Source organism: Dermacentor silvarum, chromosome 9 (genome assembly GCF_013339745.2).
Source record: "Dermacentor silvarum isolate Dsil-2018 chromosome 9, BIME_Dsil_1.4, whole genome shotgun sequence".
Classification (NCBI taxonomy): Eukaryota; Metazoa; Arthropoda; class Arachnida; order Ixodida; family Ixodidae; genus Dermacentor; species Dermacentor silvarum.
In genome coordinates this window covers 126,305,388-126,329,180 of record NC_051162.1, presented here as the reverse complement: position 1 = coordinate 126,329,180, position 23,793 = coordinate 126,305,388, and the positions used below count along the sequence as shown (strand labels likewise).

Here is a 23,793-nt window from a genome sequence, read left to right as displayed (position 1 = left end):
TAGTCTCTTCGTATAGTCTCGTCCATATGGGAATGGCGACGTTACACTGGATTCAATGGCGTATAAAAAGATGAGCTCCACGTTTACTGCGTGTGCGTGCTTTCTTGAGCGACTCTTAGCAGCAACCCTTTCGGCACTAATAGCGCAGCAACCAGTCCGCAAACCAGAAACGTACAAACACGCTGTGCATCTAACATTTTCAGGGCATTAATGACATTGAGCATAGTTCGCGCGGACGTGGTTTCTATAGGTTAATTCTATACCGAAGAGGGAGATCCACCACATGATCATCGGCTGCGTCGCACGGAAATTGCGCCTCCGACACTTACATCAATCGACAACGGCGGCAACTTGCAATAACCGCGCTTTCGAGTTTACCTCCTAGTTATGGCGATATGCTGCGCAGCAACATTACCGCTTATCGCTACCACGCAAGCGATTCCCTGCAGTACTAACAACATTTTGTGGGGGGAGGGGACAACACCTTCACTGCATGTTTTCCCAACCCTCATAGCTGCAAAGCGGTCTAGTAACGCTTTCCCCGACGATCACATTGCAGCAACGAAGCGACGACCCTCGTCAAGTCCGTGGAGGGAGAGTGCGTCCGGCACCTATTCCCCAACGTGGCATTCCTTTGAAAGCGCGCGAACTATCAAGCGCCATTAACCAATTAGCCCAGTTCTTGTCCGGTGCGAAAACTACGGTGGCCAGCAACCATCGCACCTACAACGTTTCGTGCGCCCCCTAGTGGCGGACGCGGTGGCGTGGGAGGAAAAGAGACGGGGAAGTTTGTGGTCGGAAAGCGGTTTTCGGGGTGGAATCGTGGGGTGGGGGGTTCCCAGGGGGGTGATCAGCCGTGGCCCCGCAAAGTCGTTAAAAGAGACCGTGCCCCGCTGCTGGTCAGTCGGACTCGAAACGGGCTCACAGAGTCATCGCGAGCGACCGTGATGCGCTGCCTGTTTACTCCGCGAGGTGGCCGAGCAATCGGTAGTACGTTGCGATTAGTCGCGTTCTCAACAGTGCCGTGCAGCATGTGTATCAGACCTGCAGTCGGCGTATGGTTCTTCTTGTTTTTTTTTTCAGGTGTTTACAGCATGGTTAAAATAATCAAATATGCAAATCGGAGGTACATTCAGCATTGCGCGTCAGTAGAAATCGGTGGTGTGGTCCATGAAGCCAAGAAACGTGTGGTTATTTTAAAGACCGGACTGACAATGCTGCTGCTTACCCGTGTTCATTTTGTTAGCCGCAAAATTATCTGAGGACGAATTCACAAAGCTTTCCCTTCGTAATAACTGTTTTGGCATAGGCTTGCCGACTTGGCTGATATTACGCCCAACTTAAGCATCGCCTGGCGTGCAATCTTTTACACCATTGTAGCGTAAGAACTTTTTTGTCAACACGAGCCCCAAAACTCGGCTGTTTAAAAACTAGCTGTCTCAAAGTTCTAGTTATGAAAATGCAACTCAAACTTCAAATATCGTACTCTGGAAAATATGATCAAAAAAGGTAACCAAGCATGATGAGTGGTAGACATGCACTTGCGAATCAATGTACACAAAACATCGCCAAAGTCAACCGACAATACTACTTCTATCGTGCGTGGATGAACAGCACGTGCCACTTCATCTCGTTTCATGTAGGTGTCAAAAAGTAACTGGAATGTGTTTGCAAAAATGCTCCACTTCGTGAAACGATGCCCTTCAACGTCGGCTCCCATTTGGGTTGAGCGTCATGCCACTTTTATTGTTTATTACTTTTAAAATCGTTCCACATGTTTCACCCAGTGGAACATAATTGCAAATATGTTTCACTTTGAAACCTACGTAGAACGATGTTAAGAGTGCGTGTACTTCTCTCCTTAAAGAAACTCCGGAGCCTTCACAATACTGCGCAGATTTAACGGGAGAGAGTGCGAAAGCCGTTTAGATGAGACTCTGGGCTTGAATGTCAAGGTTGCCAGATCACGCCACGCACATCCCGCGTATTAGGACGTGCTGTAGAGTTGTAAACGTTCCGTAACGATCGGATCCTACGTGACTCCCCCGCTGCGTCTACGTTGACTTCTTTTGTGCTTTGTGCGGTGATGGCGTAAGCGAGCAACACGGTTCGCAGTTTGGCATTTCTTACTGTCTCGTTATTTTCTTTTCAGCAGGCAGCTATAGGAACGCTGATAGGGCCAGATGTGTACCGAGCAGGGGCTGAACGATAACTCGCTCGAAGCGACATGTGTTACTCGGATTTGTAATTACCGCGATCATTAATAGCGTCGCTACATTTTGAGATAGTCGCTGTGTGATCAGTGAAGCCTTAAGTTGTACCGGGTGCTTCGAGAGAAGCATAAGAAAAAGAAACACTATTCACTCGGATTGCACCCAGGACAAGACTGCGCGCGCGTTCTAGAAGGATGTTACGAAATAAACAGTAAATGACATTATTTATATTCATTTCTTTTCTTCTTATATATTTGCAAGCGAGCCGCTGATGGTACTTCGACACGCCAGAGCGCTCTATGTGTACTGCGGCTTACCAGAAAATAAGGAATACCATGACGTCACAGTGCAGATGACAAGATGAAGCAGCGCAGGTTGTGTAACCGCTCGAGTTCGCCTAACGGCCAGGATAACGTGACGATTCCACTCCAATGCTGCTGCTTTTGTCTCGCTTTTTCAGTGGTCTGAGGGACACTCCTCTTACGTTATCACCGGGACCAGAGCCCCACGTGAACAGCGGACAACAAGAACACTAATGGAATCGAGCAAAACGAATCCTTTCATTATATACCGGTATAGATTTTCGCTTCACGACACGACTTCATTATACGCCAGCCCATGTCTATTCGTGTGATGGCCACCACGATATATGTAGCTGAAGAACGAACCTATAGTAACGACTTGAACAGGGACGACCCCCGTAATGGTGTAAATCAAATCTTCTAAAGCTGTAGCGCGAATCAGCATTTCAACATGACAACTGTCCGAGTCTACAGGTTCGGCTGTATGATTATTGACGCATAGTTTAAACCAGCCCCGAATGGCTTAGTGAAACTGCGGGTTTCGATTCTTACCGCATTTCATCGTCAAACACGGGACGATGAGGTGGATAGAGAAATACGACAAGCACGTTCGTTCTAGGCTTCGTTTACCTGTGTGCCGGCGAGTGGGTGGCATTTAAATAAAAGAAGGTCCTCTTTTTAGCTAATGGATAGTTTGGGCACGTTGAAACTGAGCAAATAACAACTCACTATCGCGCGCGCCTGAACTGACAGATCTCGCTTTATCTCAGACATCATGTAAGACTTCTTATACAGTTGCTTCCTCGTCGGAACAAACTTTAATGAGATTTTATTCTTGTTTCCTTCGTAGATTAGGAAAATAAGCAGAAAAAAATATGTTTAAGCTGTGCCTTCCTTCTTTGTATAATTGATATTGAGAAAATAGGCGTGAACTCTTATAGCGGACTAACGTTCGCTGGAAATGTACTAGAGTTCAGGTAAGAATATTTCATTGCGTAACTGCTCTCTTGCTGTTCGCTCCTTGTTTTCTTCATCGAGGAGTGTCAGCCTTCAAGAGTACGTCTCTTGGTCCTTCAGCATTCGCTCGTATGCAGCCCTCGCCTCCCGTAATCACGCCGCTGCTGAGAGCGTTTAACCTCTTCGACACACTTGAGATAGCAACTCAGCGATGCACTTTCCCTAGGCTTGGCAACCCTTTCCCCCATTCTACTATGCACTTCAACTGTTTGTTCTGCTTTCAAACAAGCACGCGGCGTCTTGCCAAGCGATTGTGCAACCAACGTTATACTCCTAATTGTTGGGTAACAAGTCGCTCACGTTCAGAAACACCTTTTTAATAAGGGGTTCCTGGATATCCAGGTAAGCAAGTGCTGGAAATTACCGGGGAAATAAAAGCTTTTTGCTAAACAAGCTTCTTGAACTTTCACTAGCTTTCATCAACGCAGGGACTTTCATTGGCTACTTTTCGTATAATGAATCAAGTTCTGCAACAGGCCGTGACCGTGAGATCCACCTAAACTATAGACGCACAAAAGCCGTGCAGGAATCTACGCCTTGTCGTAGCACACTTAACGAACGCGAACACCTACCTTCTTGGTCTAGTTATTGCGCAACAAATCGACTTGGGTGACAGCATGTGTGCTCTCTCGCGTTGCCGTCTTGAATTCAGTGTCTCTCGAACTGGTTTCAAGATCGCGTGGTCGAAAACACGGCATTAGAAAACGCGCTCAGTGAGCACTCCATTCAACACAACGCTGCAACACAACACTGCAACACTCCATGCTTCTGAGGCGTGCTATAAGCAAGTCAAGAGATTCGGAAGAGGTCTGGGCCGAACACTTGATTTCCGGACCGCTTTTCCTCCACACAATGACCTGCTCAGGTGACGTAAGCATTCGTCTCACGTACCCGTCGCCTGCTGGAGGGTGGCATGTGGAAGGGACGGCGCTAGCGGGCCCACTAGCGGGACCACGTGACCTGCAAACTTGCACTTCATTCTCAGAAGCCTTGGGTATTTCTCGGCGTAATCACTGTGGATGTTTCCGGCGACCGTTCGTCAAGGGCTTAAGCGTACTCCCTCCGAAGAACTGATTTAACGAGGGCTTGCGTACTTCATGGAAATTCATTCCTCTACTCGGAGCTTCGTCTGTAAAATAACGACGAGAACATGTTACGTAAGCTACTAGCTTTCGTTAGGAGTATTTGATGCTCAAAGAGCCTTTCTTCTAAGGCGCGTGCGCTGATCCAGGAGGCTGTGCAATTCGTCCTCTGACGACCGACTCCTGTATCACTCCACCAATAAGGTACACAGATATAGAGACCATTCCAACCTTCCACTACTTCGCCGTCTCTCACAATGTTGATTCAGCAGGTATATAATGCCCTAGTACTCAGGAAATTGTTTTTTTTTCTTTGGCTCAGGTAAACCTCAAAATTAACCCAGGCCCTTACGGAGACACTCACGCTATATCTCATATTCAGCTGTTGTGTTACCGCTGGGTTGCTAGACCGAGAGCCACACGGTTTGGCCGCACAACTGTTTCCTCAGCTTAAAATGCGGTAGCATTACGTTTTCTTCTTTCTTTCTTTTCTCGTTAGGACAGGACGTGTACGCGGACAGCTTTTAGCAACAAGATGTAGCGTGCAGACCCGTCATCTGTGGGAAATTGCGCCGTGACCCGAAAGTGTGCCTGGAAAAAGAATAAAACTACATACAATAAGAAAGCGGCCATCGCTCAATGCGGATGCCGGTCGATTTCCTCAACGGTGCGGCTTTCCACACTCACCTGCCGCTTTGCTGCCTTCAAATTTGTATTCGCATCGATCGCCCAGTTCTGGTTTTTCTTCTCTTTTTCTTGCCAAGCGCCTTGACTTCATCTTGGTAGGGGCCTAATTCTTCCTCTCAGAAAGCACTCAGCAGGTTCTAGGGAACAACAACGGAAGCAGCAGCACCGATTGATCACTCTGAGTGGTTGCTTTTTCTCTCGCACACTCTCCTAAATCAGTAACCGCAACATTGTTTATTCATGATCGAAAGCTTCCTTCAGTGCCTACATGTCGCCGTGTATTAAATTTATGATACCTATACCCAACGGACGTCGTTTACTTCTTCTTTTTTTTTTCGTTGATCTCGGAACGAAATGAAGGACACGTTCTCTCTGCATGGCCACAAGATATACTCAATGGACTTGAGTGTAGTTTCGGCTTCAGCAGTTTACAGGGCACGTGCATGACGAAAATTGTCTATTCCTCCTTTCTCAGCATACGCCCCTTGTAGTTTAGTCCATCACTGCATAGGGCATCGAAAACTACATACTGCGGACAGCAACTATGGATTCGAAGGTATGACGTAGACGTAAGCATCAACGATGGTGGCGCTATCTCGTGATGCTGAGTTCATGGGACTAAAAAAAAAACTGTTAATGCCATGGCTGTCTACATGTGACTTAGCTGTTGGCGAAAACAAAATGTAGTCATGGATCTGTTGAGGTGGCTCTTTTCTTTCCACGAGTGCAGCCGGAAACGCAAACCGTTTCAGGCGCCTCTGTGATGGAACAAGTAAGCACACGATGACGCTACCAGCGCCGTTGCTATTTTCTATACGTCACCACCGTACCGTAAATTTCAATACGTTTATAGACAGGATAAAGCTCTCTATGACGAAGGAACACCTTCCTGTATTCATTAAAACTAAAACAGTGACGTCAGCTAATCTAAACACACGCATATAGGTCCGCGTCTAGAAGCGGCAAGAAATAAAAGCATGACAGGCCCGGCTTCTTTCGCAAGACGACACACTCGTTTGCCGGGGCATAGAATATGAACATACGGAGTTTGCGTTAGCTTTCAGCCATGTCGGTGACACTCGCGTGTTATTATTGAGCGTACTTTTTGCTCACGCTCTTGCTTACACGTGCAAGAAAGTATGGCACACATCACATCGCATGCTCTCCTGAAAATCAATTGGGAAAGCTTTCTTTTTTTGCTTTTTCTCGCAACGCATCCGCAACCGCAGGTTTGCATAAGTTTCCATTACGGCTTCTATTACACCTGCATGGCGTTAGTAAAATATTAACCAGCGGGAAAAGTAGCGTTAGTGTCTATGGGGTTCTTGAACCGGCCTTTTAACCATACAGCAACAAAAATAGCTCAGTCGCAGATTGAAGAGCACGGAATGCAGTCCTTCGCATCTTAATACCACTGTGAAGACGGTATAGTGTTTTCGTTTGCTTGTTGAAAAGGTGTATGTAGTTCGTGAAGGCGGTATAGCGTTTGTCGAAACGGTGACGTTTCATTTTCACTGACAGTTGAAAGAGCCGTTGGCTCCAGTGCTGGAGCCAACGTAATCCGCCGCGTTAGCCCATTGGCTACGGCGTTGCGCTGGTGAGCTCAAGGGTGCTCGTTCGGTCCATTTAGATGGGGCGAAATGCAAGCAGGTTCGTGTACTTAGATTTAGGCGCGCATTATTGAAACTCCAGGCGCTCAAAATTATTCCGGATCATAATTATATCTCGGTTCTGGCACCCGAAACTCCGGAATTCGTTTTTTCAGCCAACCTGTAGCTAAGCAATCCTTATGCTCCTGCCAATTGGAAAGTGATTTTTCAGATGGATTGGCCGGCAATCTTGCTAACTGATTAATGAAATAATTTTGTCTTATAGAAGATTCATGCCGTGGCATATATATATATATATATATATATATATATATATATATATATGCCAAGGCATGAATCGTATGCCACATACGTCATATATCCAATAACCTCGTATAATTATATGATATCTTCTCATATATCACTTCATTGACTGGTTCGCTTCAGTTGTAATGCTGGTGTAATGGAGGGGCCCGAACAAATTTCCATCCCCTGCACTTTAGCTTGTACATAATATAGTAGTACACTAACGCATTTACATTCAACCTCTCTCGAAGCACGCTCGCCGTGGCCGAGAATACAACCAATGACCATTCGGATAGTCAACTTGGCTTGTTTCGAAAGTGCTGCTATAGAAGAGTCATCACCACAGTTTAGACATCATCAAAGGAACACTCAATACAAACACTGAATCCGTCTGGACTGTTACAGTTTTCCTTAAAAACTCTATTTTCGGTAATTTGGTGGTAATGATTGCTAGAAGAGAAAATCAAAGTGAGAAGTTCAGTCTTTTTTTTTTCGTTTTTTTCATTTCCCACCGAGACTAACGCACCGGTACTTCACGTGACGTTCCAGATTTCAAATTATTTTCTGGTATTGTGTCCGTTGTGGCAGTAAGGGTTGTCGAAAATATGCGTTGTCGAAAGTTTCGACAACGCATATTTTGGCTGTTTCGCCAGACGTTCGGGCTTTTGTTTCCAAAATGCCCTTAAATTTCAAGTTCCAGCCGAGCACCGACTATATACATTGGTTGAATTTCAACCGAAAAGCTTCTGGTTGGCAATGAGAGATTGTTTTTTTTTTCTTTGTTTAGTCCATTTCGTTCCGGTGGTAAGCTGCAGACAACTTCCCAATGTTCTGCGTTTTTTTTTTTGTCTCCTGTATTTCTTGTTTTGTTTTTGTTTTCTTCTGCGTGAGTGCTGCACCGTCCTCTTCAAAGCGCTTTCTCCCGTCCTAGCTACCGCTCTTGAGCTTGTTCCCATATCCTTGCTAGACACGCTTTGGACACTGCAAATGCCTTTGCAGTGTCAACTATACTGTTGAGCACAGGGGAATGAGCTGCGCTAAGATGTTCAAGAACACGCCGGATTTTGGAAAGCGTAAAAGTACGTTGCAGTTCGGGTCAGTATAATCATGACAGAATGGTGAACGCGAACTAGGAAGACAAGTGGCGCTAGTTGTCCTTTCTGGTAGATAAGTTGCGAACGAGCGAAAAAAAAAAGAAAAAGAAATAGATATATATAGCCTACTACTCTGAGACTTTGGACATATTTGCTCTTCCCGTAAGTTCATAACTTATACCCTGACCCGTGCAGTCAAAGTAGCGTTCGACGCATTGGCCGGCCAGAGTATATTTTTTTTTCTTGTGCGAAGGCGTGAACAAATTAGATTAATCTTTATTGCATTGACTCCATACTTAAGTCTCCGCACTGCAGCTGAAGTAAGCGCTTTCATACACACCCTTGAATCCATTCCCGTCTTTCTTTGTCCGTCCACATGAAATTGCCAGATGGCCTCCGGCGATGTGTGCAAGGATACGCCGAAGGACTTGTATATTCGCTTCGTCAGCTAGCGCAGCCGCTTTTCTGATTCCGATTTCACGTATTTAAGCGAACGACAACCTTTCTGCAACCGTTCTTTGTATCCGCCTAATCTAATTGTCCCGCCGAGGTGAGGTCATTGTGCATTGCATCATGCAGTCGCCAGAGGGCACACAATGCGCTCGCTTCCCACCCCTTTCCCCTACCTTTAAGTTAGCCTCTTTGACGAACTTTAGGCTACACTCTTTCCTAACGCTGAGCGGCTTGCGTCAGATGAGTCGGGTAAACAGTATAGCTCGGATGTAGACGCCTCAGGGTCGTCTGACAGCAGTGCGATTGCGTGCAACGCCTATCCTCCTGCAACTTTGCAGGCTGGGACGCGTCGCATTGGTAACGTGGTTAGCAACCAGCGGGCGTGCAGTCTGGCCACGTAGATTCTTCGATTATTGGCTTATCATAATGCCTACGCGCCACCGGTGATGGGTAAGACGCTGAGAGCACCCTAATCGCCTCTGGGTGCAGAAGAACTATGATAAGGCCTTGACTTGGCGCTTTAGCTTTGGCTTCGGTCATTGGGCATTATTGGATTATCTTGTGTCTCGGGTCGGAGTATAGTAGGGCCTAACTGGGCAGGTTTGACGGCTGCATTCAATAAATAAAACTCGCATGACAGAACGGGATCGCAGTTTATTTGACAGATGTGCACGTGATCGAAAAGTTTGTGGCAAGTCAACTAACAGTTGGGTATATTCGTAAGTATCCTTATCGTTCCGGACGAATCACTTTTTGTTTAGTTCAGACGCATGCGGCGCAGCCGCTTCAATTACTCAGCTACTGATCTTCAGTTCCAACACCACCCGCCCATTGCACTAAGGAAAAGTAGAGCACATGTGTTGAGCTCTAGCACCTAATTCGAAGCCAAGGTTAATTTATGGCCACTAATTCTATACTTGCCACTCGTTCTTCACAAGTGATCCAAAAAGTTTTCCTTTTGGGCCCGTATTTTCATCCAATATAAACAAGGTGCCTCGTTTAGTTCACCGAGAACAACCGGGAATCAATCTCCGAACCTAGTACAACACAAAAATATAGCAAACAAATTGAAGCTCTAGTAATTATTTATAACGCTTCTAATTAAGCCAAAAACTTTAAAGTTTCACCACCTATTAAACTTTATCTATCCCTTATTTCCACCGAACTTGAACCTGCAGGGTCAGGTACACTTCTTTTAGGAAAATGGAAAGACATTGCGAATAATGGCAGTACAACACTCTGGAACACTTCAATAAATGATTTTCTGCAAAAGAGCTAATTACCCTACACATATAAACATTTATTGTAACTCTCCCACAACATGCTTCCTACGTCAACGAAACAAAAACAACGTGCCTCGCATAGTTAACCATGGAGACCAGGAACACCAACTACACGCCTCATATAACGCAAGAAAATTTTGAGAAAACGAGTATTCAGCAATTATTCGCAACGTACGCTTCAAGATTTCGGCGCAACTGATAGACTCAACGGCCCCAATGTCCTCTGAATGTGAAATTGATGCCGAGTTTGTTTATCCCATGTGCAATGGGGAAACTCATGTAAGGGTTTCATATTACGTCTCTAAACTGGACGTAAACGAGGGTTTAGCAATAAACATGTAGCCTTAGCATTTCACAAATTTCTTGAAAATGTAAACTGCGTGAGTGATTTAGTTTTTTTTTTTTTCAGAAAGTGAAAACAGGCATATAACGTTTTCGAGCGCTTGTAGTCGCACTAACAACTTCGCTGTACGATTCACATGCATGCGAGATCACGCACGGAAGCACAGAAATAACGAGTGCATGCAGGCATACTATATGAATTCAATAAATGGGCTTCGAGAACTACACTCGGCGACAACGTAGGAATTGAGTACAAGCTCCACCTACAAACCCACAGTGCAGCTGTTCTCCATGACTTTGCTGTCCGAAACATAATGCCCGAGAGAAGTGAAGCCAGCGCTTGTTCCTATACTTCACTTCTGCAAGGGAGCCGCGCCATCTGGAGTGGGCTCGTAGCTTAAGTACTATTGCTCGGCTACTACTCATGCTAGGCTAATGGGAAGATACCAGCTCGTTGATTCTGGCTATATAAAATATTCCCTACGGCTGTGCGCTCGTGTTATATCTCGTAAAGCTTCCCAAGAAGCCTAGGTTTCAGCCTAAAAACAGTGACACGAAGATATTATCTTTACGGTGCAACTATACGTCTTAACCCTGTAAGGCCTCATTCACACAGCCGTCAAACGCTCCGTCAAGTCACCGTCACGGGATCCGTTTTCGTCAGGGGAGAGGGTTTCCGAGTCGTTTTCCCCTCAAAAACGGCTCGCCGGAGACGCAGAGCGGTGCTCTACGTTTCCGTCGCCAGCACGGTGACGGAAACGTAGGTGACGTGACGGAGCGTTTGACGGCTGTGTGAATGAGGCCTAACACCCAAGCACAGTTCCACGTCAAGGAAACTTGGAACAAACTGTTGACATTTATTTCTGGCCATGGTGTGTACATTAGTAGAAAAAAAATGTTTTTCAGTTACCACCTAATTACCGTACTAATTAATTATTTAGCAAATGGTTTGTTACACTGTCCACTACTGAAGCTACACGCCGGTATATTAAAAACTCAACTATGTGATTTGTCAGCATTTCAATCAGCATTTCGAGTTATCAAACTCGGCGTAGGATATATGATACGTTGCGAAAACGGGAAACAGAAGCCAATGCTAGACATGACGACTCTTGTTGGAACAGTGCTGCACATATGCTATCCTACTGAGCCTACTTTCAGGCTGGGGGATTCATTGAAGGTTTTGTGCAAATATTTCTTCGGCATGCGCTAAACATGATCTGCTCTAACATTGCCAACCGATCTTTTCGTAGGAAGCTTACGGCTTTTAATTTAAATTCTTATATACGAACAGCACTGCACAATAAAAACGGAAAAATTGGGGCCGGAGAAGAGCAGTTGGGCCAATTTTTAGTGCGCTTGGCGATTATCACTGTCAGGTGCGCAAGAAGCATTGTAGTTTTCAAGAGAAAACTTCAGGACTCATGGGGAAAATACGTGAGAAAGGAGAAATTGTTTTTATTGCGATAGCAATTATATGGACACTCAAAAGCAGATTTCTGCCGTCGGCGTCGCCGTCGCCGTCGCCGTGAGGTTCCGTATGACGTCAATAGAGATGAAATCGTCGCCGCGCGCAGCCGAACGCTGTATGTGCGACTGAAACGGCGCGAGGCACGCGCGCTTTCACGGGGACTGAACGCACGGCGGAGAACAAACGCGCGTTCTGCGCCGTGCTCCTTAAGGGCTGCAGAAGTAGGCGTCTCTTTCCTCCTTTACAATCACCTATATGTAGAGCAAACGCGCCTTCTTCCGACGCGTGAAAGGCCGTGGGGGGGGAAGAGAGGCGACGTTTAGCTGTGGCACCAAGTGCCTATTTATATCAGAGGCTCCGGCAACAGTCACCAACGCCGCACGCATTTTATGCGAACGCGGGCAAAACGCCGACGGCGTCGACAACAGATCTGCGGGTTTCCGGTGCTGCTGCATGTCCAAGTTTATACCGCTGATAAAGCTACTATCATTACTCCGTATAGCGCTCTACAAATTTGCTATCGCAATTGATGCTTCTCCTTTCAGGTGAAACTGCGACAACTTTTCTCGGCAACCACTGCTCTTAATTTGGTAAGTTTGTTGTCGACAGGGGAACAGCGCAAAAAACACGACATACAAGAAGGGAGACACACAACAGCGCTGGTGAGTGTCTCCCTTCTTGCCTGTCGTGTTTTTTGCGCTGTTCCCCTGTCGAGTATGTACCGACTAGCGCAAGCCTCAACGGTGTTGAAGTATGTTGTGTCTAAAAGGAAAAGTTAGAATCTAGTGACTGTTGGAAACGCATTTTCTATTTACACCATCGATGTAGAAAAGAAAATTGTCAGAAATTGCTAATTTTCAGAAAAGGAAACAATAAATTTTAAAACTCTGTAACTCAGTAATAAACAATTTAAATCGGAATTTAGTAAATTGCAACTCATAGTACATGTAAAACGAACAAAATTGATGTGTTATACGCCACACTTGCGATATATTGTTTTTATAGGTTTGCAAAACTCTTGTAAACATTGTAACAAATTTGCGTAAGCTGTAAATGTATATATCAAATTTGTCCGCTTTAGATGTTCTAACTGATGGAGTTTAGAGAATGGCGATATCTGAACGGACGGTATCCCGGCCGCGGCGGCCGCATTGCGATTGAGGCGAAATGCAAAAACGCCCGTGTGCTTGAGTTGTAGTGCACGTTAAAGAACCCCAGGTGGTCAAAATTAATCCTGAGCCCTCTACTACGGCGTGCCTCATAATCAGAACTGGTTTTGGCACGTAAAACCCCAGAGAGTAGTTATCTGTTTTTCAGGCACAGGGACAAATTTATAAACTTCTGGCTTCCATTTTTACGAGTTACATTTTTTTAATCCGATAAAATAATTGGGGCTCTAAATTAAAATTTCGCGTAAAAAGTCACTATAATTTCACTTTCTCGCTAAAATGCAACAAGACTTCATTCAAGTCGGCCAAAAGGTTATGTCAAAAAAATTATGTCTGCGTTTTACGTGTACTTCAATAGGCGGCGTCGGTGTTGGGCCCGAGCTAAAGCTTCCATTTAAGGCGAATAGCTTTCTTTCGTTTTTTCGTCTGTTTTCGTAGTATGTCGGTGGTGCAACGGGGGTGGCACTTGGGGGAGGGAAGGCGAGGAAACGCATCGATGGAAAGGGCGCGTGGACTTGGGAAAGTGGGTTGTGAAGAGAGGCGAGGGAAAGGGGGAGGGGGACTAGATGGGAGGGCCGTCGAGGAATTAGCCCTCGCGTAACCGTGTGGCGGGGAGGTGCGGAATGGAGGGTGGGACGTGCACCTAAATATATGCGCACGAACGTTCTTGCATTTCGTCCTTATCAAAATGCGGCTGCCGCAGGCCCCGATCAAACTTGAGACCTCAACCTCAGCGGCGCATCATCACTGCCACTAAGGTACCGCGGTGAGTGAAAAGGTTAAAACTCAAGCGGACCGCCAAGTGCCCTAATTAGACGACTCGGTAGCCAGCGTTGATTTAGAGGTGCGGTAAAGAACCCCAGGTGGTCGAAATTAACCCGGAGTCCCCCCACAACGACATGCCTCAAAATGCGATCGTGATTTTTGCACGCAATACCCCAGATTTTTTTTTTTTTTTTTGCGTAGAAAGCGAACACAATTTTTTTTGAAGAGAACACCTTCGTCGCTGAACGGCATCTTCAAAAGCATTCAGTGAAAGGCGATGAACTCGAATGATGGGTTTACGTCATGGTGACGTGGACGCTTTCATGGGAAGCAATGAATTCCACGAGAGTCACAAATACTGTGGCGCAGGTCACAGGCCGCGTAGATGAAATGCGAGATGTCGCAACGTGTGAGCAGCGAAGTCGGCACCCTTTAAAGTTGACCACTATGCGATCAAAGAGCATTCAACTCGTCGTATGAACCAGCAAGAAACCACTTGGATGCCTTTCTTAAGGGCGAATTCGTAAAAAAAAAAAGTTTGCCACAGCGACTTCTCAGAGAGCGCGTCGAAGACCCGTGGGTCAATGAACCGATGATTTGCTGAAAAAGACAGCAAGTCAGTGGTCTCTCAGAAACACCTCTTGAGTGAAGCCTTAAAGGTGGAATGAAGCGCCATGCGATGCATTGGCGAATTCATGCGGATAAGGCTTTGCGGAAATGAAAGCATGCGTGCTACAGTGTCCTGCCCGGCATCGCTACTGACAACTTTGCAAAGTTGTCATTTTAAAGAAAGTACTGCATTCCAAATAATTAAAACAACCATTATAAAAATTGTCCGATGTCAGGATTCGAACTCAGTACCTATAGCACAGAAGCCAGACATTGAAACCATTACGCCATGGATGCATCGACAAGCGGAGACACTGCAATTAGCGGAGATTATGCGTGCTTGTGGAGTATTATTACCCACTGGATTAAAGCAAGTATAACTTACGTTGAGATATAAGCAAATTTAGGCCCAGACAAAAAGCGTAATAAACGAAGCCACAAGAACGTGTGAATCCACAAGGACGAAGACCAGACAAATCCATGTACTATCCATCATTCCCATGATGGCTGACCGGTGGCAGCACCAGAGCTTCCTCTATTTAAAAAAAACTATAATATTACTATGAAACTATGATATTAAGATGGCAAGCAGGTTCGTGGCAATAATCCCGCTCCATTATCGCCATTCGAGCCCGTTTATGGTCGCAGTGAAGCTTAGTTTCTTTTGTACTCAACTTTTGTGAGCAGTGCAGAGACACTTTTAACCAAGCACTTGAATGTTCCATCAGCAACCTGACTGATCCGAGGACGAACAAAGAATCGCGAGGTTTTTTTACGAAAACAGGAGAGGAGACAGACAGGAGAGGTAAGCTTACAACTGAACTCCTTACCGGATGCACGTCAAGGTTCTAACCGGACGTACGTCACATCATATCCGCAGATAAACTTCACCCAGTCCACCGATAAAATTCACTTGGAAGTTTGCAATAGTGCCTGTCTCTTCACGTGCATTCGGCCCCCAGTTTGCGGGCACAAATCCCGCCGTCATGGATTACGGATACCAACTTGCCCAAACTAGTATACTCCACTCAAAGAATCACCCAATTAAGCCTGGAACATCCGCTCCATTAGCCGCTTCGTCTCCATACGTAGCGAATACACGCAACGCTCGAACACGCTTAATCAACGAAAAAAAAATACTCCGTTCACTGCATTTACTACGGCTGCATTAGAAACCCCCCGCGCCGACAAAGCTTGCGCACCCAACGGCGAGCAACAGGGCGACAAAGTCTCACTTTTACGGCGTTTCTGTTTCTGGCCGCCCTTATTACGCGCTTTTGCGCCAGCTCAGCTTCGCTCACTAATCTTCATTGTCTGCGGGACTCGTTTACGACCAACAAGGGCGCATTGGGTGACTCGAAGCACACTCCCTCTCTCTTGTCTACCCCAACCCCCTCCCCTACTCACCGCTATAGACACTAGGCGTCCCTTAACCCGCCAGCCGTTCGCTTGTTTGCCTAACGCGACCGACCGCGGGGTCGCGACGAACTCGCAGGGCCTACAAATTACGCCTGTCGCGCGTATTCGCGCGAAGCCTCGAGACCATTGCCTGGTAGCGACACATACGGTGTCGTACACCCCCCCCCCCCCTCCCTTCGCCGGCGGCAAAGGTAATTCTAGACGCGCGTTTCCTCGTTTTCTCGATCACGGCGACTGCCCCAGCTGTCTATACGACTGTGAGTACACCCCCTCCGACCCCCCTCTCCACCACCCCTGGCCCCTTTCCCGTCTCTCCGATCGGTCTTTGTTCGCGATTTCATTAGCACTGCCGCGTTCGGGCCCAGGATGGAGATTGCGAGGAATCGGCGTCGCGGTACTTTCGGTCGGCTTGCGGCAATTGTCGCTTATAGTACGCCTATATACGTATAGTACGCGTATACGCGTACTATACTATGTGTGCCTATAGTATACGTATACGACGGTACCTTTCAATGGAACCTATACTCGCGCGGAGTTAAAGGAATAAAGGGGCCCGAGGGCAAATCTTGTATACATAGACACATATCACCGAGATAGTGCGCGGTGGCAACAAGTCGCCGCGTTGTCTGAGGTTGGTGAATAACCACACGCGTAATAGGAGGGTGTGGGTTCGAATCGCACCTACGGCAAGCTATGTTTTCATCGAATTTCGCTGGTCTTTTACTCATTCTGTGTAAGTTTCAATTAAGCATAAAAATTACCTTCCCCTTTCTTTTCTCTGGCGTCGCTGTCTGCTTCTTCGTTTGGCTGTAATTGCAAGCCGCCTGTAAAGTAAAAGCTACAAGCAAGTCGTTTTTAGTCTTTTGATCAAATGAAATCAAAGAAAACAGGTTCGGTGTCCCTTGAACTCTCACGGCTACTCATTTTGACATAATAGCAATAACAGAATGTTCTAAGTTTGGAAGACCGCATTTCCATGGGGCGGGACGCACACATCGGTCGTGTGTCGTGCATGTGTGCACGTTAACGAACCGCAGGGGATCAAAATTAATGCGGTGTGCCTGAATATAGGATCGTGGAATTGGCACGTAAAAATTTTTAATTATTTTTTGTCAAGGTTTCCAAAAGGCGCCTGTGAACACGACAGACAAGTCACATTAACAGCTCAAAGTTTATTCATTTTCAAATATCTTTTCCAGCCCAAGAAGCTTTTCTAGCATTTGAGAGTCAGCGCTCTCCGTGTGTGCTTTCTTTGCGATCCACCTCGTTTCTTGCGCTGTAAAAGTTCTTCGAAGATGAATCAAGACCTACTACTCCGACTTTCAGTACTTTTATCTGAAACCGAACATGTCCGCAATACTTGTCGACTACCATTTATTCTGTGTGATCACGAACTAAACATTCATTTGTTCGTGCTCCTTGTGATCGACTTGATGTCTCGACGCCTATACTTTGTGGGTTCCCCGCGCGTCATTTGTAAATAGGTCTTTCTGTTGTTATGTAATTTATGTTGTCATTTATGACATTTGTTGGACTGAATCAAGCCTGGGTACCTTTCTGGCCTAACGTATTGTTTGGGCTCCTCGCTCTCCCTTTCCTGTCAAGTGGTTTTCAAAACAAATAGTAGTAGTAATAATAATAATAATAATAATAATAATAATAATAATAATAATAATAATAATAATAATAATAATAATAATAGCAATACTAGTATTAATAACCTTTATCAGCGGAACACCTGTGCGCACCGAGGTAAACTTCTGTCATGAATCAGTGCGATGGTTGGGTCTATTTGGTTACACATTTCGAGGATGGGGTCTGAACATTTTCTTCGTCCAGGTTTTCAGCGCCACCTTTCGTTGAATTGTTTCGTGAACAATTGACGGAATGTACCTTAATTTTTTATAATTTTCATTATTGCTTTTTTATAATCGTCGTTGCACACTTTATTCTTCGCTTCACGTTTGACGACTTATACTTTAGATTGGTTTAAAGCTATTGTTACGCGGTCTTCAACTGATCAACTTTCGGCATCCCTAGGAACGTCATGCCGACGGCGGCCATGTTACTTTTGTTCTTATTTTCACCAGTGATTTTTTTGTGTGTGATTTAGTTCAGGCTAGCTTTCAGCGTAAAGCGAATTTGGACCACTGATTTCATTTGTCCGCATCCCGGCTTCTGACTTTCTTTACTTTCTTCCTCGTGATCTTTTGGTAGCACGGCCGCGGCAATTAGTTCCTGCCAACTGAAAGAAGTAGCGACATCGGCTGTGACAGTACAAGTTAAAAAAGCGAGACAACAGCCATACACGTACAACCACGTTTACCGATTCCGTTTCTGGGCCCGGAATAACAAAATCTATTTTAAGATAATCTTGTTATGATCGCTATCACGATGTTTAGAAGACTGGGAAACGAGGAATGACTCTTCCGTATAGAAGATATGGGAGCAGAAGCTCTGAATATGACGTTTTCCTATATATGATATTTAAGATATGTTAGTGCCTTCACACGGCGCCGACTATTTTTCGCATAAACTAAATATGTACTAAAACGAAACCATGTTCAAAGGAAATACATCGATCGCTTATGTTTTCGATTAATCTTTCTTTTAATCAGTCGTGGTATAGGATCAGGGTCCGTATTCATAAAGTAGTCCTTACGCGAAAACTGTTCATAAAAGCAGATGCCAGCGTATTCTGATGCGGGACATGATATGAACAAAGGCGGCTGACCAATGGCGCAGAGCATTTAGGAACAAAGACTTTGTGAATTCGACCCCAACTCTACCCCTTAATATAGGTTGCCTGAACAATTGGTCGTTTTTTGGTATTGTATATATGAATGATCAATTAGTAAACGAAGCTTCGCTAAGTAACTGTATAAATATATGACTTCAGGGAACAAGTCGAAATTGCGAAATAGAAATCTCCCACATTGAAAGCCACCTCTAATTAGCGAAATTCACAAGACTATAGCACTAGTTTAGAGAAAATGGGCCTGAAGCAATAGGCGACAAAATAAAGTCGCGCTTGATATATTATTTTCCCAAAGATACCTTTAGGTATGATTCGCGGGATAGAACCTTCTTGAAAAAAACATCGTAGGTATGAAAATTGCGACAGAATTGCGCCGAAACTTGTAAACGTCACAAATATCACACTAGAATTATTTTTAGTTCTATTGCATTATGGCAACCTGATGCGTTTTAGAGCATTTACTTACCTTCTAGCGTTTCTCATAGCTGTTGTAAGTGACGAAATTATCAACGTAATGAATAATCATTATTGCCATAGAAACGCCGTCAAATTTTTATAAAGATGATTGAATAAGCATTCCGCACCGCACGCAATATTCTGCATTTTTGTAAACATTTATAGGGGCGTTGTCTTATGCCTATTAGAGCACACATAACTTTATTTGAGAGATCAGACGCTTCTTCCAAGCTCGTCAGCAATGAACGACTATATACTCACATCGTCTGTACATTACGTCAGTATTTTCGTTGCTATTTCTTCCAGTAAAACAATAAAATAATGAGCAGTGATCTTCGGACGCGAATACTCCTTTATTCTCTGGAACAATGTGTAGATGAGCACACAACACAGCCTTTTAGGCCGAGGATCTCTAGAAGTTTCCAGTCGCGATTTGATAGGCTTAGGCTTAGCCGTGGCCCAGATGATTGTTCATTCAGCAGTGATAGCAAAAGGCTGACGCTTATCGCCTGTTCAGGAAACGCTGGAAGCTGCGGTATCGCTCTTTGTACCCTTACTCACTCGCCTCGTTTACTAATAGCGAAGCATTGTATTGCTGACACCATCTTTGATCATATACTTTGTCTCGGGAAACACGATCTCGTTTGTTTGCCGACAGAGAGTATACGCGCTAAATGTGGCATCGAGTGTGTTTTTCTTCGAGTCAGCTTGTAAAACCCCAAGTCCTCGCATAAAGTTTGCTGGGAACAATTTTGATTGAGCTTGGGATCGCTCACACAGCAGAATTCTTGTCGCAAATATATCGTCGGATATTTCAGAATAATGCTTGCGAAGACTGTACTTGTGGTTTCAATCATAACTTTTATATATAAGCAGCTGGCACTGATCATCATAGGAATTAAGCATTGCAAGGGTTGATAATGTAGTCACTATATCAGCTTTAAAGTCACGAAATAAGCTCTAAATCTACTAATGTTTTGCCCGAAGAACACCATGACACGATCAGGGTATTCCAGAGAGTGTTCCAATAAGTTACAGTCAAAATGAGAATACTCTGAAGCAGGGTATCAATAGCTCGAATTTTACGCGCGCATGACCTTTAACCGCGTCATCGTTCTTGAAGATTCGATTGCGTTTTGAAAATAGGTACTCAGAAAATTGTCCCCATTAGCGCAACAGTGAACATCTGCGTCCTGAGGCCTACAACTGTCTTCGTTGTGGCAAGCAAGATTCAAAGTAAGGATCGACGGTTCAAGTTCCGCGAATCTTTCCCCAGAAATGATCTAAATGTATCCCAGCAGCAAAATTAAAATATATAAAGCAGCGATGACAATCATTTCCACTACCGTTTTCACCAGCTTGAAGTGTACCTACAACAGAGATACGAGAAAAAAAGAACGCGTGTAGATTACGTTGGAATGGATTGAAAACTCACCTTCTCGCTTAACGTTCCCCAGGTTCCTGTTGAGCACGTGTGAAAAGTTGATCAAGTAGGCTCCCTGCGCCAGTCCGACGAGAACCACTCCCCACAAGATGAAGTGCTGCGTCGCCCTCATCAGCATCGTCACTCGGAAATACCCGACCGATACAATAACTTCGCCGACGACACCGGACAGGCAGTAGGTGACTTTCTCTCCCGAAAACTTCTTTTTTTTTCCTCTCTACGAGCCCGCGCTCGACGAGGACAAAACTGAATCCAGAAACTCTAAAGTGAGCTACTTCAGGTCGCAGGAGATGGAGGTATGTCTGGTTCCCCCGGTCAACACCGCACAAGGACGACCTCTCGCAGCGGAGGTTCTGTTTCTGAATGATCTAAGACAGGCGATACGCCGGCCTTTTTATTGTTCGTTACTGGGACTCCCCCCACCAACACGCTTCTCTTTCGCTTCTGCAGTCGCTTCCTTTTGTTGCTTTGGTGTTTTCGTAACGCCCGCTTACAAACGCTTCGAAGAGAGACGACCGGCAGGAGCAGAGGAGAGACCTTCGCGGAGAAAGTGCCGACCGGGACGGCGCGCGCTGTTGCCTCACTCGCGCCCCTTCGATCAAACTCCGGAGGGTAGAGAAGGCTCGGCTTTCCCTGCGACGCGGCGGCGCTCTGCGGCAGAGTCCAACTCCCAGGAACGGGGCGCTTGGTGCAGCGCACGACGGCGGCGGCGGCCGGCTTTTTGGGGGCGAGGAAAAACGCCCGCGCCGCGGCGCTGCGCGCATGCGCGGTGCCGGCCGCCGGCCAATGGGCGTCGAGCGCGCGCGCTGCATGGCGCGAAAGCGGTGAAACATGGCAGCCGGCTCGAAGAGCTGAGCGCTTGGAGGGGGTCCGGGCCGAAAGAAGGCAATAAAAAAAAAGTGGTCCGAAAGTCTGCTCGATACCGGGCTCACTCGAAGCCGGCTGCAACCACCTCTTGCTTCCTTTATTCTTTCCGTGGAGCCGGCTCTCCCCCGCTACGTCGCAAGTAGCGGTTCAAACCTGTTGTCCTTCGTGGACCCTCTCCCTCTATCTTTCTCATACGCAGCCGCGTCCAGCCGCATAGCTTAGTTCAGTCTCAGTCAGTGAAACCCTCTCGCCACCGAAGAGTTCTTTGGCTCTAGCAAAAGAGGGTAAGGGGCCCCAACCTTCCGGAGAGGGGGAGGGGGGCGTGGGCGAACTGTTGTGACGCGGTGTGACGTAGGCGGTATGGTGACGTCACGATAGCGGAGGCGATGAAAAAAGGCTAAGGTGGAGAGAAAGGCGAGCAACATTTGGTATGCCCGACGTGGCCCAGTATGGAAACAGCGTGCTTTTTTCAGGGCTCTCTCGAGAGAAGACCTTGCCTTTTTTTCGGTTAGGCTTAGAGAACCGCGGCGTGAGCTCGGCTGGAAATGAAGACTGATTGCTCTCAGCGAGAAAAGCTGACGCCGCCGTCGGGACCGTGTTCCTTCATGTTTCGTTCCTGTTTCGAGTAGCGCCCCAATCGACGTGCCTCTCAGCATCGTAATGCGCGGTGGAGACTACACCATCTTCTACGTTGGCTCCCACCGACCGGAGCCACTCCTTTAAGGAAAGTCGCACAGACGAAAATGCGATGTGACGCTCTTAGGCGGAGGTGTTATGCGTTTTTCGTGTAGTAGTGATACAGCTTCAGCTTCTGAGAAGTCTATTGATTTTTTTCCCCTCTTTTTCTCTTTGCTGAGCCGGCGAGATTTTTTGACGGCAACCAAACTCGGCGTCTCCGTGTACGTTAGACATAACGCTGTATTCGTGATCCACTCCTTGAAGGTAAGCGTGATAAACGCGCAAGTCGTGTCGTTTGCTGCCGCCCACCTTTCTGAAGAATGCGTAAGGCTTCCGCGAAATGGACCATTTTTCCATAATCTTAAGTGCAAATGTATAGTTCCTTAAGAAAATGTGTAGACATTTTGTTAACAGCAAAAAGAAGCTTTGCAAAGCTGTGGGTATGTTACATTTAGTTTCATGCTTCCGGGTAAGAAAGCACGAAGAAAAGTTACGTTCTAGTGATGGTGAAGAACTGAAACAGCGCCGAAAGTTTGAGTCAAGAAACAAACTCTTTACTAGGCGAGCTTGGGCCCAGATTGACGAGTGACGCTCGAATAACAACGATAGCAGTCGTTGGTCGTTGAAATATAAACTCACGGGTTGAGCGCGACCGATATTTTTTTCATGCGTCACAGCACAATCATAATCAATCACTGCTACTGGTGCTCGCGCGGATCCGTCATTAAAGGTATTTGGAGAGGGGATTTCGTGATCAAATTGATATTTCTCGCTGCCTGTGTATTTACATAAGAAAGACTACTGCATTTCCAACTTGTAATTGTGAACATTACCGTGACACCATAAATTTTACTTTGTGCGCCTTAGTTATCAATACGTCCAGCTTTTTCTGCAACCCTGCGGTTACCTTCGCTTACAGATGTACATTCGAAAATGAATATTGGTCTTATTGAACACGCAACATGATTACACAAGTATCTCTAGCCATAGAATTGGCGCCATCATTCGAGAAATGTCGAAATGCAGTGTGCGGGTCTTGCGCAGACCGATAGCATGATAACAGAAATGATGGGGTAAAAAACGGTCACAGGCAAGTAGTAAAACATAACACGAGTGACAATATTGGTGTCTGTGTAGTTAGATTACTGCACGACAACAACAGAATGCAGTGTGAATTGATTTTAAAGCAAAGCTTTCTTTTGCCTACTCTCCTAGGTAGGCCAAGAAAGCAAAGAGAGATCGCTACTGCTTGGTCGGTCGGGATCTCAGCAGATATATTTGTGGATATTAATACGAAGTTTATTCGTGTGCCAAATGCTACCACGAACAAACGGACTTATATAACCACTGCATGCTGAGCAATGAAGCAGTGACCAAGCACACTTTTGTACTGCGTAACAAAAAAATTTCAACATAAAACCTTTACACATCATATCGGCTCCCCGGTATCTCTAAAGCACACCGACTTGTTAATGAATAGAGCACTATATTTAATGAATTCTCTGATTCACTTCACCTTCTTTGATTTAGCAATTTGCTATGTGTCATTTGGTGCGTCCCCATTCCTTGCGAATCCTCCAAGGTGGGTATATGTCACTGTGGCGTAAGAGATACAGAAACCTTATAAGTAGCTAGACATGTGTCATATTTCTGCGTGCATAAACCTGCCCTCCTTATTCTAGCCAACACACGCACTTTACATCACCTTCGTACTCTTGAAATTGCTGCGTAGTACGTCTCACACGGTGCTTCCACATGATTGGGTGTTAGTATTTCACCATATCTTGTG

The 23,793-nt window shown here is 45.8% G+C and overlaps 1 protein-coding gene across 1 annotated transcript in view; it reads right to left on the bottom strand.

Moving 5' to 3' along the window:
- LOC119464256 (IDLSRF-like peptide) overlaps positions 1–21,159 on the bottom strand; it is a 138,587-nt gene extending 117,428 nt beyond the window's left edge. Inside the window, exon 1 of the mRNA XM_037725166.2 lies at positions 20,451–21,159. Within this exon, the coding sequence (XP_037581094.1) occupies positions 20,451–20,577 (127 nt within the window). The 5' untranslated portion in view covers positions 20,578–21,159. The remainder of the gene's footprint in view (positions 1–20,450) is intronic.
- Positions 21,160–23,793: the final 2,634 nt, after the last annotated feature.